Here is a 22184-nt window from a genome sequence, read left to right as displayed (position 1 = left end):
CCCCTGCCAAACCCTTTGGATCGCTCCCTCCTGACCTGGGTTTGTGCAAGTTGATTTTTGTTTTGTTTTGCTTTGGGGGGAGGGGGTTGTTTGTTTTTTTTTCAAGGATAGGATGGTGAAAGGGGAACTGCTAAGTGACCAGATTACACACAGGATTCCAGAGAGCATTCTTTTGGGAAATATGTTTGGTCTTTTGACCTTGTTTTAAATCTTTGGCATGCCAACCCAGCAACAAACTCCTTGTGCCTTGTTCCTAAATCAACTGAAATTATTTCACTTCATCTCTTGTTTTCATTTACTCCCCCACTAAATCCTTTCATTTCCCTGCGTTTATTCTTCAGCTTTATGGCCTTAATCATTGCCTTTTTTTTCCCCTTTTAACCTCCCAGAGGTTTAGCTTTTCAGAACTTGTTTAGATCTCTCTCTTTATAAAAGTGGCCTGACTTTACTGAAAACACCCCAGCCAGAAGGCTGGCTTGTATTAACCTGTTTGTATTTCTAGTTGGTTTGGTTTTCTAGCTCACAGACTGGTTATTCCCTCCAAGCTCAAATGTTGAATTTAGTCTTTTTTCCACATTTTCAGTTTGATTGGTTAATTGACTTATGTGGTCACCATCCTACCAGTACAAAAATAGATGATGCAGTTTGATCTACCTCACAAATACTGAATTCTGGCTGTTTTAGCAAAACAGAGTCAACTTTGGAAGGTTTTATAATGGGTTGTGATTTGCTTTTGTTGCTTTTCCATAAGGTGGTTTCTGGATAGGGATTTTTGAAAATCCCCAAAGCTGCAGCCAGATATACAAGATGGTAGAGCACCAGGAGTGTGTTTGCCCTTTGGGTAGAAGCCAGCTCCCTTATATCAGAAGTGTGTGGCAGAGCAACAGGGAGACCCAGAGAGCCGGTTGTGCTTAGATGATGAGGGCTTTCCAGAAGCCCGGCAGTTACACTGATGAGACAACAGAATGGCAAACACTGTCCTTTTCTCATTGCCTCAGAAAAGACCAAACACAGCCTCAGCTTAGAAGAGGAGGAAAATTAAGACAAAGGCACTGTAACTGTTTAAGTCCATCCTTGGGTATTAGAAAAAATTTGCTTCAGTCATGTTGTAAGGACAGGGAAATTAAGTTATGAGTTGTTTAGATAATATATAAATATGTAAGGATTTTTTTTTTCTGAGCACCAGATGCAACATTTATTGCCTCTGGGAGTTTCAGACTATCCTCTCCCCCATCCCCAAAATGGGGATCCTTTGTGAATCATAATGGTTTACAGCCCCCAAGGTGATTAGCCCAATTTTTCATTGCATAAGGAGGGTTGTATGCTAGAAATATTTTAAAGTCAGGAAGTCATAATTCAAAATAAACTGCATTGTTTGGGGGTCTTTGTGGAGATTTTAAAACTTATCCAGCAAACCTTCCCCAAAGGAAGGCATTACTGTTATCCTTACTACTAGCCCTCTCAAAAGAAGGGGGAAACACTTTTTAGTATATAAGAAGTCTTTTTACTTAGTTTTTTTACTGGTGTTTTTATAAAGACCAATCTTCTTCATCTTGCTCAGCTGGAATTACGGGGACTTTTCATAGGGCTGGTCCCATTACTGACTGACCCAGTTTTGACTGAGGCTCGTTCATCCCTCCTAAGCAACCTGGTGCCCCCCATATACTCTTGGGTGGAAGGAAGGGAGGAGTATCACCTTAATGCTGCAGATACCTGATCTGCATAATAGCCCATTCCAGTCAGAATCCCTGAGCTCAGGACATCCATCCTCAGCCTCCCTGGTAACTGGGATTACAGGTTACAGGTGTGGACAACCACCACCTCACCTAACTTAATTGCTTTATTTTGCAGAGAGGTCTATTTCATCCAACTAGTTTGAAGCACAGTTACTCAGACTGAAAAAAAAGGATCTGAGTTCAGATCTCTTTTGTTGTCAAATTTTGTTAGACTTAAAACATGAATACCTTGATTTTCTTATCTTTAATGGAAATTAATGATGGTCAACATTCTTCATTTTTCCATAGAGAACATTTCTAATGAAAAAATATTGGTTTAATGTAGAAAAAGTGTTGTTCATATATGTTTATACTGATGAAATAAACTTCTGGGCACTTGTTAGCTTGGTGTGGAAATATATTTGTTGTCAAAAAGAGAAAGATCCTTTTGAAGTGTCAGGTTAAATGTTCTTTTCCTTTTGCCAAGGTGATTTTTTGAGTAACTTATTGTGCATTTTTGCAAATGTGTTGATTCTATTAATTTTTAATATATGGTATATTTTATGATTACCATTTCTAATAACTTCCTAAAATACACTTATTCTTTTTCTTTATTATTTCCTCTAGTGCTTTATATAATGGGTTTTTATCGTTGCCTTTATCATTTTAAATAATTATGTGTATCTTGTGCAACTCAGTCTGCTTTTAACCTTGTCATTATCCTCAACCTGTCTTGCAATAACACAATCAGGAATTTTTCTCACCAAAGTCAAAATGAGACTTTTCTCTTTTCCCTCCTAATTTTAAGCTGCCTACTAATGGTCAATAATATCTAAAGTGCAAATGATGATTCCCAGGTGTATTTCACACTGCAATTATTCTTTGCCTGTAATTGAATTTTTACCTGTTTGCTAACATGTTTTTTTAACATCTATATGTTTTAATTCCATTTTCCTATCTGCCTGAAATAAATTTTATTGTCTACTCTGTTGAAAGGACCATGCCTTACCTTCCCCAATTTCTCCTTCTCTAACCTCCACCTAGACACACCTTCACAAATTGTTTTGTTTAATTGAGTGTTCCTGCTCAGACCAACAGAGCAGTAGCAGATTTTTCTTCCCCCCAAAAAAGATGTTAATCTGAGTCAGAATAATTATTATGTACAATTTATGCTCATTGAATTGTCCAAACTCTGCCTGACCTGAAAACAAAATAAAATCCTGGCTTATTCACTGTTATGTTTATAACATGCATTAACCAAACCAAGTAATCCCTCATGAAAGTGACTTAGAACCTTGCTAGTTTCAAGGTTCCCCAAAATTATATTTTAATGTAAAAACTTAATTATTGTTCTGCTATGATTCTTCTATAGGAGAAGAAAGCATAAGGAAAGATATTCCCTTCAAATAATCATTTCTTTAATATGGCAGAAGAAACTATGGATCTGCCTCACTTTTTGAAACTCTACATGATTCTGTAGTATCCTCCTTTTTGGAAACTGAATTCTATTTTTGCTGATTTATATTTTCCAAAAAGCAAAGTAAAAAAACAACACTGATCTTTCAAGTTGAAACATATCTATCATCTATTGATGAAATATAAACCTGCCTAAAATTATGTGGGAAATTGTTTCAGAAGCACATAATCCTCATTTCTTTTTCCGTACATACTAAACCACAGGTTCTTAACCTGGGATTCAAGCACTTGTTTAATTTTAAATATTCTAATACGTATATTTCAATAGAGTACACTTCCTTTGTAATTCTAACTTGGAGTTAGGAAAAATTGAGTTTCAGTCTTGCCTTAGACATCTACAAGGTGGTTGTTACTTAACTGAGCAAATTACTTAATTTCTTTCAAAGACATTCAGATTTTTTTAGGAGCCTCTGTTAGGAGATGGGCACACATGTATGTATGTTTACTGTCAAGAAGAAGCAAAAGCTAACAGGAAATTGCTTGGAAGGGATAAAGTACAGCTATGACCATCAATAAAGTTCCTATTTTTTTCCATCTGACTCTTCTTGATAGCCTATATGGACTTCTTGTGACATGCGCTATCAAAAGAAACATCCCCAAAATGTGTTCTGAAGGGCCAACAAAAGGAGCTCATGCACAGCACCATCCAGTTGGAACCTTTGCTATCCAAGTGAGCTCACAAACTTCTTGTATATTTTTCATCATATATTTCACAGATTTCACTTTCTTAAGGAAAAAAGTCTATATTATTTTTCTTGAGTTAGCTAACCATTTTTAGTCCTTTAAGGCATCTCTTTCATAAGTATCCCTAAAATTCTTCATGAAGCAGTGTATTTTGTCTTGATTTGCTCAAAGTCAGTGTTTGTATGATTTCTAAAAGCCATATTGGTGGGGGGAAATCCAAATCATTTAAAGACAGTAATGGTTTAACCTGAATCCTTTCCTTTAAAATGCTGAGTATTTCCTGGAGTCATGACTACATTTGCTGAAAAGTGAATATATTGCATTTTTAGAAGATATGAAGTGCATCTCTGTCGTGTGATGTGAGTCTCATGTCAGCTGCAGCTACTCGATTTGCATGTAAATTCTGAAATTTTCCTTGTCCCATGTGACACTTCTGAAATGTCTGTCTGTTCTTTTTCTTTTCTTTTTAATTTCTCAAGCTCACTATTTGGATAAGATAGTTAAAGGTACTGTATATTTGCTCTTTGTTGACATGTCTACACATACACATACATATATAGATACATATCTATATATATATATATATATACAAAAAATATGTATATAATATTGCATTAGGCGTGAAAATAGATTGTTTCCATGCATAATTTCATGAATTATAAATCAGGCTCACATTATAGTAAATACTTCCCATTGACAGTATGAAGATTTCAGTGTCTGTGTCTCACATTAGTAGTAATGAATTTCACTAGTTGCTTCATTATGTAAATGCATTAATTTTCACTGGAACCAAAACTGAAGACAACAGATCATTTGCTATTTTCCTGGTCCTCATAGTTCTGTCACTGGTAATTCGATTTTAAATACTTCATTAAAAAAATACATGCCTCTTGACTCTTGTGCCCCAGCATAAGAAACTATCAAATTGAAATAAATTTATATTTATATATATATATATATGTATGTATGTATGTATGTATATGTATATATACACACATATATGTATATATATGTATGTGTATATAGTGGTTATTGAGGAAAAAACTAATTTATTCAAATATGCTGGTTTATTTGTTTTTCTAAATGTTCAAAGATGCAAAGGTAATTCAGTCCTTATATTTGTTAGAAAAAGACTGTCAATTGAGCTTAAAATTGGACTTAATATTGGGTGCATCATATCAAAAGCATTGAGGGGCCAGAACAAAACAGCAGATCTTCATGTCTTCAGCTATTATAGAAATAGCTAAATGTAAAATATGATGATATTAAGAAACCCTCTTTCCCTTTCTCAGATTATGTATTTTTTCTATTCCTTCTTTGTGCTTTTCATTAGAATATGGCAATATTCATGGCAATATCCAGGCTTTCATAAAATAACACATGTGTGCATGCAATCAGCCACTGCACCTCTTTGTCGGTAGGGCAACAAAATATTTTCTTTTCTTTCAAAAAAGAATAAAGCACAAAAAAATTCCAACATATTTAGTAGAAAAATTAGTTATAAATTTAGGTGGTAACTGCCTGAAAGAAAAGAAGCAGCAAAATTAATCTCAGCAAAACAAATCAAATTAAAAAACCCTAATCTTTCATGTTGAAACATATTTGTCTATCACCTTCATATTTACTCTGATTGATGAAATGTAAACACACACCTAAAAATATGGGAGAAACTTCATTCCTCCTTGCCACAAGTGACTTTCAGAACCCCCTTCTTTCTGTTACTGTTGATCTTAAGAGACAACAGTGTCATTGGGAGATATTTCAAGTTACATAACTAAGGATGGGGAGTTCATGACTTAATTCCCTCAAAGGGAGACTTCAGATGGAGAAAACTCTTTAAACAGCTTTTCCTAAACATCTGAAATTTTAACTGTGTCATCAAAACAAGGGCAGCATTATAATTGGCAAAGATAATGGAGTGTTTGATATAATTCCCATTCACTCTCCACCCCCCCCACAAAATAATTAGCCATAATAATTATAATAATAACAACCTGCTGCACCAAATATTTTTTATTTATATCTTGTTTAAAGTTATTAACTGTGTTTTCCTAGAGATATGATTGGTAGCCACTTATTATTAGGACTTTAGTGCCATTTTTGTCCTTGCTTTTGTCAGTGTCTTATCACACTCATAAGGATAAGAACACCAGAATCTGCCTGAGTGTCATCCTCATACACGGCTCATGTTGGCTGCATGCCAGATATCATCAATAGGAATTGGCTAAAACTGTTTCTTATTATGTAATGTTAGACTGAGACAATTATAGATTTTGGATATATTAAATTATTTTAATTGTTTCCCAAATTTTCCCTCCTTGCCCATAAAAGCAGACAAGATAGGATATAAAGGTAACAGCACAAAAAGCCTTAGGGAGATTGTCACAAAATATCACTTTCTGCTATCTGTCTTGAAGCACGTCACTACCGTGTTTTTGTTCAGTCTATCAATGTTTTATTGTGGTCCTTATGGTATTTCATTTTGTCCGTCCTAAGTAATCAAATACGCATAGCTATTACATTTAGTTGGAAATCCTGTTGGTCCTGTCCCATCCGTATGCAGCCTGAATCCTGATGTTTGTTAGAATAGATGCTGAAGCTGCTTCACTATTACCTGGGCTTTGCTTATTCTGTGAAAAGGAATGTATTTTGGGCATAAAGTATAGTCATTACAACTGGCCTATACTTTGTGCAATTATTGAACGCACTGTAATTTCACATGAATATACGGCAACTTTGAGACCAGATAAAATTAACATTCTCTTTTAACATCATTCATATGCTCATTCCCACTTTCATGCTTTTAAAATTAGAGGGATATGTTTAAAGCAACAAGGTACTTCCAAGAAGGCCTTTCCTAGCAAGTAACCAATAATGCCTGCCACACGTTCCAAATCTCAAATAGGGATGCAGAAATTCCTTTGGTTTAGACATTGTTTCACCCTACCCAGTCAACCTTGTTGCTTTACTAAGGGAAATAAAGCAAACTTAATTTTGTCTGGCCTACAGGTAATTTGGAGGATTGTTGCATATATTTCCATCCCACACAGGTAAGTGGTGTCTCAAATGCCAGGCCAATCAAAGATGCCACTTGGTTGAGATTTAGATTCCTTAAGGAATGTTGCTGTTTCTATCCATGTGCAATTACAGTATTTGTGCTGTTTATAAAGGCCTGTTCCCAGTAAGTGTCCCTTATTTGTTCATGCATTGTTTGGAATTCTTTCCATCCTTAAATCACTTGTGATGTCCTTCTTTGTCTATTTTGACAGAGGGTTGCCCTGGTCTATGCAATAGCAATGGAAGATGTACACTGGATCCAAACGGCTGGCATTGTGTTTGCCAGCCAGGGTGGAGAGGCGCAGGATGTGATGTGGCCATGGAGACTCTGTGCACAGATAGCAAGGACAATGAAGGAGGTAAGATGTGCTGAACAAAGGGAAACAGTTGTGTGACAGAGCAGAGTTTTAAAAAGCTCCAGTGGGCACAGAGTTTTATGCTGCTACCCGTCAGATCCTTAAAGTTTAAAGTGATGGAGGCTGGCAGAATGGTTAGACTGCCTTCATTTTTTCTTAGAGAAAAGAAGGATTGTTTTGTTTAGAGAAAATCAAAAGTGGTTAAACTTAGCTATCAATATTATTGGGTTCACACACACACATACACACACATACACACACACATACACACACACATACACATACACACACACACACACACACACACACACACACACACACACACATTCTTTCTTAACTCTCTGGAATTCCAATTCCTAACCTATGTCCCTTAGCCTGACCTATTCCCTACCCCAGTATGATACACTCATTCCCACTTCTTTCTACCATATTTCATGTCCCCCTTTTTAGGTATTCTTCAACTATCCCTTCTGGTTTTTTCCTACTGACATCACATATTCACTACTGAACAAAATGAAAATTAAAAGGAAGTTCCCTTTAAGAGCTTCCTTAAGAAGAGAAAAATATTTGGATTATAGGGATACACATCTCTCACATACACACAAACACAAACACACATGCATGCATGCAAGCACATGCATCTTTTTTATTCTGCTACAATTATTCCTCTTCTTCCTTATTTTCTAAGTACCAGACGATCAAATGGGTGCATAGAAGTATGTCTACAGTCACTGAAAAAATGCTGATATCACACAAACAGTGCATAAATAGATATCAGGAAAAAAATTTTTAAAAAGAGTATAATGGATCAGTCGGCATTTATTTTATTTTATTTTTTAAATTTTATTTTATTTAAGGGACTTGCCCAAAGTTACACAGCTAGGTAATTATCAAGTGTCTGAGTCACATTTGAACTCAGGTCCTCCTGACTGACAGGGCTCCAGACTGAACTTCCATAGGATGGAAGTTGCCTGGAATAGAGGCCTTGTAGACAGAAGTTCTGTGTTCACCTCTTGAACAAATCACTTAATATCTCTAAACCACAGTTATCTTATTCATAGAGGGTCTTGAGGGTCCCTTTGAGCTCTAAATCTCTTAAACCAAAAAAAAAAAAGAGCAAAATTCAGAAATATTAGTGGTTACTCTTAAAAACAGAAGAAGAATTTGGGAAGGTGTCTGATACTTCCTTTAAAAGACACAACCTTTTCTTTAGATTTCTTTTTTTCAGGGAGTGGAACAATGATGATTATTGTCACTAAGGATTCCTGCAGTTGTTTCCATAAATACCAGGGGGTGCATAGATAGTGTAATGTGATGAATAGAGAACAGGTCTCAAAACCATGAAAAAACAGATTCCAATTTAGCCACTTGTCCATATTGACTGTGTGACCTTGGGCACATCACTTAAACTCTCAATGCCCTAGACAACTGGCTAAAGTGAAAGGTTTCAAAAATGGCACATTAGTAGAGGAAATGCATTTAGGAGATTCTGACACAGATCCAGCCACTGAAACCAACCAAAGTCACCATTCATTATAGACCTCTCATAAAACTATAGATGAGAATGACCTTCAGCAAGTTGTGCACGTTCAGACTTTGACTAGGAGAAATAAAATGGAGATGCCATTTAAACATTAACCAAATTACACCTAATCCTTTCTTTTCCACTTAAGGTTAAATCAACAGTTAAATGAGAACGTTGGTCTTTGATTTAACCAGCAAGTCATTATCAGCAGTCATTACCTATAGAGCTGGGTTTCCTGCTTGGTCCTGTAAATCCCTTCCTTTGCAGGAAAGATAGGTTCACTTAAATACATAAAAAGGTGCTTAGGAGGAGTTTTCTGTGCCCAGGGTGTCTTTCCTTTAAAAAGTATCTTCCATATAATGTATATCTCTTGTACACGTATATTCCATTAAAGTGAGAGCTCCTGTTAGCAAGACTTGTAGAACATCCTTGACACCAAGCGCAATGTCTGAAACATGGCAAGCACTTCATTGGGGAGTCAAGGGAGGTCAGGGCTGAAAATAGAAATCAGAGGTGTCATCTGCAGAGGTGATAATAGAAAAATCTGGGAGTGGATAAGATGGCAGGCAGAGAACAAAAGCAGGGGAGGGCAAAGAACACTGGCGAACAGTCATCCTGAAAAGTCAGAAAGAAGATGACAACCAAGACAGGAGGGCATGTCTCAAAAGCCAGGGGAAGTAGAAGTGTCCAAAGAGAGGGAGTGACTGACAGTGCCAGATGCCACAGAGAGATCAGGCTGGATGAAGACTAAAAAAAAGGTTTTGAATTTTACAATTTCGGCAGGTCATTGGTAACATACTGCACATTCTCATCATGTAAGGAGAGTGCAGTGTAATAAGGAGATTCATTTCAATTCCTTGGTGATTAACTGTCCCCAAAAATATTTTGGACATAGTGAATTGGGAAGAGTAAGTTCTAATACTCCAGGACAGTAAAAGGTTTGTGGTCTACAGGACATTTTTTCTCTTCAAGGACCAGGTTGGGGGGCAGGGGTGGAAGAGGAAAGTAAAAAAGTAATAAGGACAGATGAAACAGAACATTATTTATTTCTTCTGTTATCCCACTCAATATAAGTACAACATAAGATGCTTGGGTGGTTAAGAGTGAATTCATTTTTTCATTTAGCTATACTGTTCTATTTTTAGTTTGAAGATTTGTTGTTAAAAAAATCAGAGATTTGAAATGTGATGGAAAAATCAAAAAGAAGGAAGGAGAAATGAAAATGAAAGAGAGGAGGAGGAGAGAGCTAAAGGATCAAACAGATGAAACAAATGAGGAAGTAAAATGGAAAAATAAAGTATCGGGGAACAAAGAGGGGAAACAAGGGAGCAGGGAAACAGACAAAATAGTCTAAATGAGGGAATGATCAATGGGAGATATTATGAGGGTGGTGTACAGAGAGTCCCAGAAGAGAAGAGGGAGACATTTTAAAGACATGAATAAAATTCTGCTCATGTCTAGAAAAAGGGGAAAATATTACTTTCTCAGAGATAAATCGGCAAAAGAGGGAAGGCAAAACAATGAATATTAACTAAAAAGAGTTAAATGAACATCAAAAAAGAAATGAAGAGCTAAATAAAGTATCTTACCAAAGAAAATGCGGGATTGCATGGATTAGGGGGCAACAATACTTACTTTTTAACACTGTGCTAAGTGTTAGGGCTACAAATACAAGAAAATAGACAGTACCTGCCCTCAAGAAACTTAAATTCTAATGATGAAAACCACACATAGAAACAGGAAAGAATAAGAAGTAGCTCACATACGGGCCATCGTGGGGAAGCCAAAGAGTCAGAATACATCTGGAAGAGGAATGAAACATGGCCTGCTAGGTCATATCCCCAAAATGGAAACCCCAGAAGTAGTTCATCAGTGAGAGAATGGGACCTGCATTGAAGAGGGAAGTGCCAGAGGGAGAAAGCAGTTTTGTTACAGTATCCCAAGTCTGGAGGGTTAGAAGCAAAGGCAAGCTAATGGGATGCAGAGCTAATTGGTGGTACAGTGGAAAGAGCAGGAGTCAGGAAGATCAGAGTGCAAATTATGCCTAAGTTACTTACTAGCCTTGAGACACTGGTTGGCCTCAGGACCTCATCTGTAAAATGGGAACACACTGGAGAAGGAGATGACAAACCATATGTACAAAGTCTATGGGGATACGCAGAATCAAACACGACTGAACAACCATATAAAATGAATCAGAGGGAGGTATGTACTTAAAATGTACTACCCAGAAGAGATAGCAGGTGGAAATTAGATAAAAATTATAGCATGGAAATGTTGTGAACAAATTTTAAAATATTGACTTTATATCAGGATGTTACATGACTTTGTATCATTTGTGCTTTTTAACTTGTAAACCAGTGGTGTCAAACTCAAATAGAAATGAGGGCACTACATACATAAGAATCCTTACAGGTTGCATATTAACTTTTTTAATATGTAATATTATCTATGCTCAATTATATTTTATTCTGTCAAATATTTTTCAATTACATTTTCATCTGGTTCAGTACACACTTGAGAATGTTACAGGCTACAGGCTACATGTCACACCTCTGTTCTAGACACCATTTAAGATGTAGGTTATTTTTTTTTGTTACCAATACCACTTAAGGAAATTTTTTTAAACTGATGAGATGAAAAAGAAGAGATCAGAAGCCTTTTGTGAAAAGGAGTTACTTGCCTTCCTCACCAAGAATACTTGGATTTAAGTTAGAAGGATCCTTGGAGACTACCATGTCCAATTCTCTCCTTTTATTACCAAGAAGCAAATAATAACTATTTATATAGGGCTTCAGCATTTGCAAAGTTCTTTTACATATGTTATCTCACTTGAGCTAAATGGAATGATTCTCCTTGCTAGCAGAACAAACTAGAACATGAATGGATTGGTTCCATCACTCCTAATCAAGGTTCTAAAATTATGTTCGTTGGTAAGTTAGCGCATTGTCAGGCAGCCAGTCAATAAACATTTATAAGAGCCAGGCACTGTGCTAGCTAAGGGCTTCACTGACTGTTTCAGAGCAGAGCATTTATTTTTTTTCCTATTTTAATTAATAACATTTATGTGTGGGGCCTTTTGTTTTTAATTTAATGTGAGCTCTTCAGACTACCACTAAAACTCCACTAGATAGCCTTGAAATTCCTAGTCTGATGCTTCAACATTGATGCTTTTCAAGTAGTTTCAGTAATGTCTGACACTTCATGACCCCATTTGGGATTTTGCCAACAAAGATACTCAAGTAGTTTGCCAGTCAGTTCCTTCTCTAGTTCATTTTACAGATGAAAAACTAAGGCAGAGAGTTAGGTGACTTGCCCAGGATCACACATATGGTAATTGGCTGAGGCCAGATTTGAACTCAGATTTCCCTGAATGCAAGCCCAGTGCTCTATGTTCTATGCCACATAGCTGACCCAGAAGTCTAGCAGGTCCTACTGATGCCAGGCTAGTGCTGAACAACATGGCTGGACCAATCTGCCAAAGCCCAAGGTGATGAATATGAGGGCACAGCATTGCCCCAAGTTTATAGACTAGGGTCTCTATCCAGACAACAAACTAGAAAATCCATATCTCCATGAAGTGATTTACTACCTAACTCTGAAACAGTGGTTGTTCTTTGGAAGCAGACATAGCCAATGGAGCATGGGCCTGGAATCAAGAAGACCCAGGTTTAGATCCAACTGACTCAGATATAGACAACCACCTGTAACCAACCAGTCATTTAACTTCTGCCTGCTTCCTCGGTTGTAAAATGGGGATAATAGCAGGTGGTTGGGATCCAAAGAGATCATATTTGTAAAGTGCTTAGCAGAAGGTCTACCACATAGTACTGGTACTTCATTGGTGTTTATGCCCTTCCCTTTCTTGTCTTTAGTAACCTTATTATCAGAGCAGTAATATATGTAGGAATATGAGTTGAGGATGAAGACTCAGTGAGTACTCCATCAAATGACCATTCCTAACATTTTAGAGACCTAGTTGCATCCTACTTTGGGGGCAAATTGTTTTAGGGAGCTCCCAGCTTTCTTTTTCCCCATAGGCCTTCCCAGAATTAGAGTCGTCCCCAAAGAGATTTTCAAAAATCTCAACTTCTGAAGCAAAAGTTCTTAGAAGCTTCTGTTAAGGGGAGGGGAAGCTAGGTGGTGCAGTGGATAGAGCACCAACCCTGGAGTCAGGAGTATCTCAGTTCAAATCGGGCCTCAGACACTTAATAATTACCTAGCTGTGTGGCCTTGGGCAAGCCACTTAACCCTATTCGCCTTACAAAAAAAAAAGGTTAAAAAAAAGAAGCTTCTGTTAACTCAGTTTGATTCCATCAAAGATTGCATGGGAGTCTCCAGCACTCCTGTCTAACTTGAAGGGATCTACAGAATCATTTCACATTAAATAAAATTCTTAAGAATACTACCACCAGGGGCAGCTAGGTGGCATAGTGGATAAAGCACCGGCCCTGGAGTCAGGAGTACCTGGGTTCAAATCCGGTCTCAAACACTTAATGATTACCTAGCTGTGTGGCCTTGGGCAAGCCACTTAACTCTGTTTGCCTTGCAAAAACCTAAAAAAAAAAAAAGAATACTATTACCATTTCTCTTTTCTGCTAAGGCATCAGGCAAGTACTGTGATGATGAAGTCATAGTCCCTACATTTTTCAATTAGGAACCAAATTAAATCATTGGTGTTTGAGAAGTCAAATTGTCATAACATTTTATTTCATGTTATTCAAGATTTTGATTATGAAGACACAAAGTTAACTGCTCAAAGTCTTAGAGACAATAAGTGGCAAAACTGGGTTTTGAACCAATATCCTCAAATAACTAATAGACAAGTTTCCTGACTTATTGAGACCTGGTTGATATAAAGGTGGAAGAAGTATGATCTATTTTTATATCTTATTTTCATCTAAATATGGTGTCCATTTGGAATTGGTTTGACTAGAAAACAGTAGCATATATTTCCTGTTCTTTGGGAAGCTTAAAATCTAACAGATGACACTGATTAAAAGAAGTTAAAGGAGACATACTGGCAACTGAAATTGAATTTGCTCATTTATTAAATAAACTGGCGTGCTTATTCAATATTATTACAATATGCTTATTAAATCTCATTATAATATGCCATAATAGACTTGTTAAATATTATTACAATATACTATTAGATAAATTGACATTTAAAGAGACAATGCTGAGTTATATTGAATGTTCAAATAACTAGAACATCCAACTCCCTGAGCATTCTATTTAATCAAGATTTAACTTCATAGTGGATACTGTAAAGCAGCAATGTGGTGATAATATACCATTTACTTAATACATATGACATGTTGAGTTTAACAGAAAGATTTTTGGATTAAAATTTAAGAGACCTGGATTCTAATCATCCTTTTATCTCTTAAGTCACTACTTACCCCTGGGAAGATCATGTATCTTGCCTGGGTCTCAAATTTTCTTATCCAACAGAGTCTGTGTAGCTCTTTAAAAAAAATTGTAATCATATCCAATTTAACTTTCCTTTGAAAATATTTCCATTATTTTGACCAAGTCCTATCTTTGTTATACTTCCCAACTATAGCTCTACAAGGGTCAAGTGGAAAGAAATCCCTCACATGGTAACAGCTTCCTCCATTACCAGTCATCTACTATGATTCTGTGCATCAAACTGGTGTTTCTGTCAACCTTTTCATAAGACCATATTAAAATGTGGAATTGATGATCCCAAGCATCCCTCCATAGTACTTTGCTCTGGAAGCAAATGCCATTTCTGAAAATCCTCATGAAAAAACAAAATCTGTCCCTGGAACAAGATTACCTAGAACCTAGATGGCCTTCTAGCTATAGCATTCCATGAGTCTATGAATTACTAAACTTCCCATTTGATCCACAGCATTTCCAAGCAGAAACAATGCACTGTGTTATATATTCTCAAAATAGCTTAAAGATCATCAGTGGCTGAGGGGAGTGGAAAATGAGTCTCTACTCTCCACAGCCACCCTCCTTGCAGCTATTTAAGTGCCCCTGACTTTAAAACTTATCAGGGAAGGCAACTCTGATGAAGACAGACATAAAGAATCCACATATAGCTAAACACACAAATAAATAATGCATGAGCTATGTTAAGTGCTATTGTTGGGGATGGTGAATGAAAGGGAATTCATGCAGGTTGCACCTGGTTTAAGTTTTGAATTACAGACCCTCCCCCAAGCAAGAGTTTGCAGACCATCCCTCCTTTTACCCTTCTCCCTCCATTAGCTCATTTATCTTCAGAAGTGCCCCTATCATGGAAGAAGCCCCCTTTTCATGGTCTCCTATGCACCATGGGGCTGTTAGGACATTCGCTATATCTAGGATGGTTTGACAGGGTGCATTATGGAGAAATTCATGACCTCTCATCCAGTAAGTCAGCGAAATTTCCACAGCAGTGAGAATCTAGGTCTCTCTTAAAGAAAAGGAATGACAGGAGTTTGGTAAGCTGGAGGACAGAGGAAATTCTAGACAAGAGAATCCTACCTGAGAAGAGAGAGTTAGAAGTCCTTTAGTAGTAATTGGACCTGGGGCAAATGGAACACAGCTGCCTGAGAAAAGTATAAATATGGTATGAAAGATCAAATCCCAAGGCTTTGCTAAGGTCCTACCGTGTGCCCCCACACGTACTGGGGTGCAAAGACAAAAAGGAAACCATCTCTGCTCTCTAGAGACTTACTATGGGGTAAACCATGTATAAAGTATATAAATGCAAAATGCAAAGTAAAAATAAGACAATTTGAAGAAGGGGTAATTCCTAGGAGTTGGGAGGGATCCAGAAATCCTCACATGCTTTTGAAACCAAGTTTTTAAGAAATTGAAGGATTCAGAGAAACAAAGGTGAAAAAATAGTGCATTCAGTGGGGACAGTCTGTGCAAAGATAGGATGTTCTTATTGAGGAACCGTTTCACCATGCTATAGGGTATGTGGAGAGTAGTGACATGCAATAGGCCTAGGGTAGCACAGACTTTGAAAATATCACTTTAATTGCTGTATCGAGGATGGCTTGAGAAGGGAAAGGATTGAAAGAGTCCAAATAAATGGTAAGAGAAAACAATGGAAAGTGGAGACTTGGAAGCAAAAGTTGAAGTTCTTGGTTTCTTGGAACAATAAGAAGCCATTAGCAATAAGGACATGGAACAATAAGAGTAAGAGGAGAGGAATGATAAGATGATATGGGTAGAGGGAGGAAAAACCATAATATTAAAGATTGAAATAAGGGAATGGGAAGGACTATATAAACTTTTAAAAATAGTTGCATAATGCTGGATTTGGAGCTCAATGGTCCATATACTAGACCTGAATTCTTTGCCAGTCTTAGTTTTTTTTATCTATAAAATGGGTATAATAATAGAAGCAATATGTAAACTGAAAGTGATTCATTTTTTCCTATCTTCTTTTTAAAGATGGAAATGCAATTAAAATGTGAGTGGAACAAAAACCAACTTTATCAGTTATCAATATGTGCTTCCTCTTGGGGTTATCATGAGAATAGAATGAGATGACAAGTAAAGCACTCTGTAAACCATGATGCTAGAAAAAATGTCATCACTTATTATTATAGTCAATAAAAATAATAATCAATATTACATGAACTTGCCACTTTTATTGAAAATCCAAATTCACATAAAAAGACAAAATATTTATTTGTTGGTATTCACCAGGTTTAAACAGATTTCTTCTCTGGATATTTTCATAATGGATGAAAATAGATATGGTTTCTAAGCCAACCTAATCTTTCTAAGGCAAAAATAGAATATCAATGATTTTACCAAACTTTGATCTATTTCACCAAGATGATTTTACAGCAGTAGACACTGGCCAAGCACGTCATCAGCTTAGTTGTACTAGACAGCACCAGCAACATAAGTACAGACAAAGAATGAAAAATGTTTACTCAAGTTATAGGGAGCCAGATTCATAACCATCCGTCACTCGCTTGGGCAAGTTGCTGATAAACTCCACAGAAAAATAACAAACAGTGTGTCCCTGCATCTTGGCTGTTGAAAATGAGATTCTCTCTCTGATTGATGTTAGCAGAGAGGCTTGTAAAAATGCATTTCCAGCTGATTAGTTCAGAAGGTGTCAATCTCATGCAGTTTTATGACCTGCAGACTCCATGCCAGATGTACATTTGCTTTTTATAAACTAACAAAGATGAATGACTAAATTTGAGCATTCCTCTTTGGCAACAGTACCATATATTCCCTAAGGGAATACATTGGGGGGAGGGGAGTGGAGAGAAGAAGACATTTAACCCCCAAGACACCAAATATTGATTTTGAAATTCCTTTCCTCAATGAATTTGTTTTCACTCTTGGTAGACATTGAGCATGGGTAGATAAAAGCTGGTAGACATTTCAGATATCACTTTTTTTTTCCATTACACTCAAAAGCTTAATATAGTAAATAAACATTAATTACAGTTCTCAAAGGGAAATCATTCTTTTTTTAAAAAAAATTTCTCTCTCTTGATTTTGCATTAACTAAATTTCTTTCAATCACCCTTCCCAGAGCTATCATACATCAAAAAGAATATTTTTAAAGATAAAAAACAACAAAATCGATCAACATATCAAAAAATATGAAAATATAATCAGTTTTACAACTGTGTTTCTGTCCTTTCACATCCATTCTTTGGAATCATTCTCACTTTCTATAATTCAATAGTCCCTCTCATGTTTTAGAATGGTTGTTTTTCCCATGTACATTGTTGTAGTCATTATATATATTTTCTTGGTTCTGTTTGTTATATATCAGCCCACATCAGTCCTTCCATGCTTCTCTGTATTCATCATATTCACTGTTTAATATCCCAAGAAAATTCTATTATGTTCAATATGCTTAGTTCTTCTCCAATCAATGAGGCATCTCCATTGTTTCTAGTTCTTTACAACCACAAAAAGGGGACTTACTTATCAGTAATTTCTTTAGGGTATATGTCTACTAATGGAATCTATGGGTCAGAGGTATGGACATTTTACTCTATTTATACAACTCCAAAATGGAGGGGGGAGGAATTCATAAAATAAATACATTATAGGATACATTTTAAAGATTCTTTATCTTTACATAAGTATACTTTATATAAGTAACACCTAAGCATGATTTGCCATTGAAAGTTCATTTTTCCACCCCCATCTTTTAAAGTTAGGAATCATTGTGTGAATGGAACAAAAGTTGTATTTTTCACTTATCAGCATGTCTTCAAATAATTTTGTGCTTTCAGCATCTTGAAGAGTAAACACAATATAAATAAAAATACCTTATTATTATTATAGTATCCACTAATGAAAAAATCCAACATCATTGCATTTCTTCCTGTAGTTTGACCACAAATATAATGTTTCTATACATTCATACTTTTTCAATCTCTATAACACATAAGGGAAATGATGAAGTGAGGTGGTAAAAATGTAGTAAGAGTCGGGTTATTATTTAAAAACTGATCTCAAAATTCAAAACATGCTTTAATGTTTTTATTTGTGGATATATATATATATATAAACATACATAGTATGTATATATCCATATACATTTACACACACACATATATATAGGAATAAATTTAGTCCTATAGATATATAGTCAAAGGACAAAAGCTATATAGATATATGTTTATAGTCCTTTACAAGTTAGCTCCCATTGATCAGAACAAGTTGAAACTTAACAAAATCTGTTTATAAGGGATCTGAACTCATACATTTTCATGCATATGAGTGTTTTCGAAAATTAAGGTGATAGCAACTTTTCATTTGTCATATCGATGATATGAAAAACCTCAGGATTATGAAGTCTTTCTTAAGTATTATAATGTATTTGAAGTAACATCTTTGAAATGAATTAAGGAAAATAATGTCTTCATAGAATGAGCATGTCCCAGTGCAACTGAGCTCAGTCTGTCATTTTCTACCTTACTTCACCTATGATATTGACCTACCTCATGAATTTGTACAGTTTGACTCCATTTATACTATTCCTTCTCTTTTGCCTCAGTTTTTCATAGCCTAAAACAAATGAATGATCAGAATATCTTTTAAAAAGCAATTTTATTAAAACATATTGTGTTAATAAAATGTATTTTGCTATATTAAAACAAGATGCATTTCCCATCTCTCAGAAAAATAAAAGGTAAGAAAACATTTAAGCCAAATTTCACATTAATCAGTATTTTTAATACAGATATCATAACTCTGGATTCTTCCATTCTATTAACATTCATTTGTTCAAACAAGGAAAATTCCCATTTTTTCAAAATTCAAAATGAAAAAAATGAATATTTTTAAACTTCCAAAGTCTACCTTCTTTCTCACAAGAATACCTCTCTAGAAATGCAAGCCTTAAAAATGCATTTATATATATATATATATATATATATATATATATATATGTATATATATATATATATATATATATATATCAGAATTTCTTTAGACTGCTCTTTTTCCCCCAAACTAATTATTGCATTAATATAGGAAGTTCTAGGTAAGGAAATGGCTTCTTCCACTGTAGACTAGCAACCACTTTGCAGCATTGAGAGGTTAGGATATTTACCCAAACCTAGCTCTATGGCTCAGAGGTTGGGCATGAACTCAAGCCTCCCATGTGTCCATGGCAGTTCTCCATCTATAACATCATCACCCTGCCACTCCTTACTTATCCTCCTCTTCCTCTCTCCCAGTCCCCCAGCTGTGTATTTGTCAAAAATGTGTTGGGGAAAAGGGCTCATTCATTGGTTTTAAATTTCTATCTGCAGATGGATTAATTGACTGTATGGATCCAGACTGCTGCTTACAGAGTTCCTGCCAGAATCAGCCCTATTGCCGCGGACTCCCTGATCCACAAGATATCATTAGCCAAAGTCTACAGTCACCATCTCAGCAAGCTGCTAAGTCTTTTTATGATCGAATTAGTTTTCTTACAGGACCAGACAGTACTCATGTTATACCTGGGGAAAGTCCTTTCAATAAAAGGTTAATGTTTTGTCTTTGCAATACTATTTCTGTTTGCCTGGAGTGGTTGATCTGCATGGCATGGGAAATGTTGATGACTGCGCCCTTGGTGAATGTGATATTCCCCCCAATCCCCAAGTTTCCTTTCTTTCACTTAGTTCTTCAACAAACTAGCCATCTCCAACATTTGTGACTTAGTATACACATCAAGTTCTGTGCCTGGGACCTAACAGGACATTTCATTAAGGAGTCAATAAATCTTCATTTAACCAGTTGATTCAGGTTGGCACAGTTGGAAGTATATCAGAAGAAGCTATGAAAAGAGCCCAAAAGGAAAGAAAGAAATGCACCTTTTAAAAAAAAAACCGAGCTCACTAAATAATATAAATTATGAATTAATGTAATGGAACTGCTAACTGCATGGAGGTATGATTACATAAGCTGTTTGACTGGTGCTTTACAGAGCAGTAATGACCTGAAAATAAACCCATAAGTGAAAGCAGGTGTCTTGTGTCTCACTGAGCAAAGGAAGATGATTTACACTGGAACTCCTGGGTCTGCAGAAATTTAACAGCATTAGTGCAGTTAGGCACAGCAGTTGATTAAAAGTTGTTGCACAAATGTTCCTTATTGCCCCTTTAAATCTTGTACTCCTTGGTCCCTGCAGATTTCCAGATTGCCTCAGAATTAATTGGAAAGTATACTTTTCTTCATATAAGTGCCAGAAATATGACTTATAGAAGAAAAGCATAGAGTTTATAATTTTTAAGAATTCATCACTAAATTATTGGTCTTGATATCTCTCCAAAGAACAGATTGCAACAAATTAAAACACAGGGTAAACAGGAAGGCACTTAGAGAATGTAAATTATACTGAGTTAAAAGAGGGCATTGGCTTGGGAGTGTTTCAGCCCTGATTTTGTGAATAGCAATTGATTGCATGTGGTAGTGTTTTTCTGTCCTTAAGTTACATTACCTATTAATCATAGTAATGTTGGCCTGAGAAAACAAATGTTCATTCTAATTCTTTTACTTTTCCCACAGCCTTGCCTCTGTCATTAGAGGCCAAGTACTAACTGCAGATGGGACTCCCCTTATTGGAGTTAACGTCTCATTTTTTCATTACCCAGAGTATGGATATACTATTACTCGCCAGGATGGAATGTAAGTTGGTGCTACCACACATTTATGTTTACATTTCTTGTTTATTTAGAAGAAAGGCTCGTAACAATTGGAATAATATTCATTATGGTTGCTTTAAAGTAGAAACTGGAGAACTGTGTGAGAAAATATGTTGAAAAAACATTATTAGATACTTTTTTGATGTTGATTACTTCTTTTTAGAGCTGCTTAATGCAAAGAAGAAAGAGGATATAAAGTGTGATGATGGAATTCTGGATCAGTAAAATTCATTAAGTTTATTTTCGTTTTTTCTTAGGTTTGACTTGGTGGCAAATGGCGGTGCATCTCTCACTCTGGTATTTGAACGGTCACCATTCCTCACTCAGTATCACACTGTGTGGATTCCCTGGAATGTCTTTTATGTGATGGATACCCTGGTCATGAAGAAAGAAGAGAATGACATTCCCAGCTGTGATCTGAGTGGATTTGTGAGGCCAAATCCCATCATTGTGTCATCACCTTTATCCACCTTTTTCAGATCTTCTCCTGAAGACAGTCCCATTATTCCTGAGACACAGGCAAGACATAACTTAAAAATAAACTACCTTCTCACAATGCACCTTTCAAAAAAACTTAAAAGAGCTTCAAAGTTGCTAGTAAAGTCATAAAAATAGTTTAAGATATATTAAATATGACATGAGTTAAAAATTTTAAGGGATAGGTAGGGTTTGGTTTTTTAAGCATTAAGGCTCTCTGTGAATAATGACATTCCTAAAGAAATCGACTTTTTTTGCTCCATTTTATGTAAGCATATATTGTTTAATTATCAACTGTTTAACAATATTGTTCTTGAAACAAAATCATCATTTGTCCTTAGAAAAATTCAATACCTGATGTTTCTTCTTAACTTGAATAACTAATCACTCATACTCTATAAGCAAGTAATGATGGTATTTTTAAGAATAGAGAATGTTATTTGTTTTTTAATTAGGGCTTATGCTGCTTAGAGAAAGAATTTATTTTTCCTTTCCATATGTTTTCCACTTAAAAAATATTTTGAGTTCTTGAGGACAGAGAACTGAGAACAATAAAAAGTGGCTTTATTCATAAATAGTAAGTATTAGGAATTTGTGGTTTCCAAAGTAAAACAGCTCTCTGAAGACTTTTACAAATATGTATTTGCTTAAGCCATGAAAACCTAAGTGTTGGTCAACATCACAGATAAAGGTGAAGGAAACATGGATTAAGAGACAATATTGAGTTAATCAGACCTATTCT

At 35.8% G+C, this 22184-nt stretch overlaps 1 protein-coding gene across 1 annotated transcript in view; it reads left to right on the top strand.

Moving 5' to 3' along the window:
• The window catches only part of TENM3 (teneurin transmembrane protein 3), a 3314517-nt gene that overhangs the window by 3203684 nt on the left and 88649 nt on the right, over window positions 1–22184 (top strand). The window contains exons 23-26 of the mRNA XM_074231559.1: window positions 7145–7291; window positions 19589–19805; window positions 20829–20948; window positions 21223–21484. Of these exons, the coding sequence (XP_074087660.1) occupies window positions 7145–7291; window positions 19589–19805; window positions 20829–20948; window positions 21223–21484 (746 nt within the window). The remainder of the gene's footprint in view (window positions 1–7144; window positions 7292–19588; window positions 19806–20828; window positions 20949–21222; window positions 21485–22184) is intronic.

This window comes from Macrotis lagotis, chromosome 3 (genome assembly GCF_037893015.1).
Source record: "Macrotis lagotis isolate mMagLag1 chromosome 3, bilby.v1.9.chrom.fasta, whole genome shotgun sequence".
Taxonomy (NCBI): Eukaryota; Metazoa; Chordata; class Mammalia; order Peramelemorphia; family Peramelidae; genus Macrotis; species Macrotis lagotis.
This window is presented reverse-complemented; position numbering and strand designations above follow the sequence as displayed.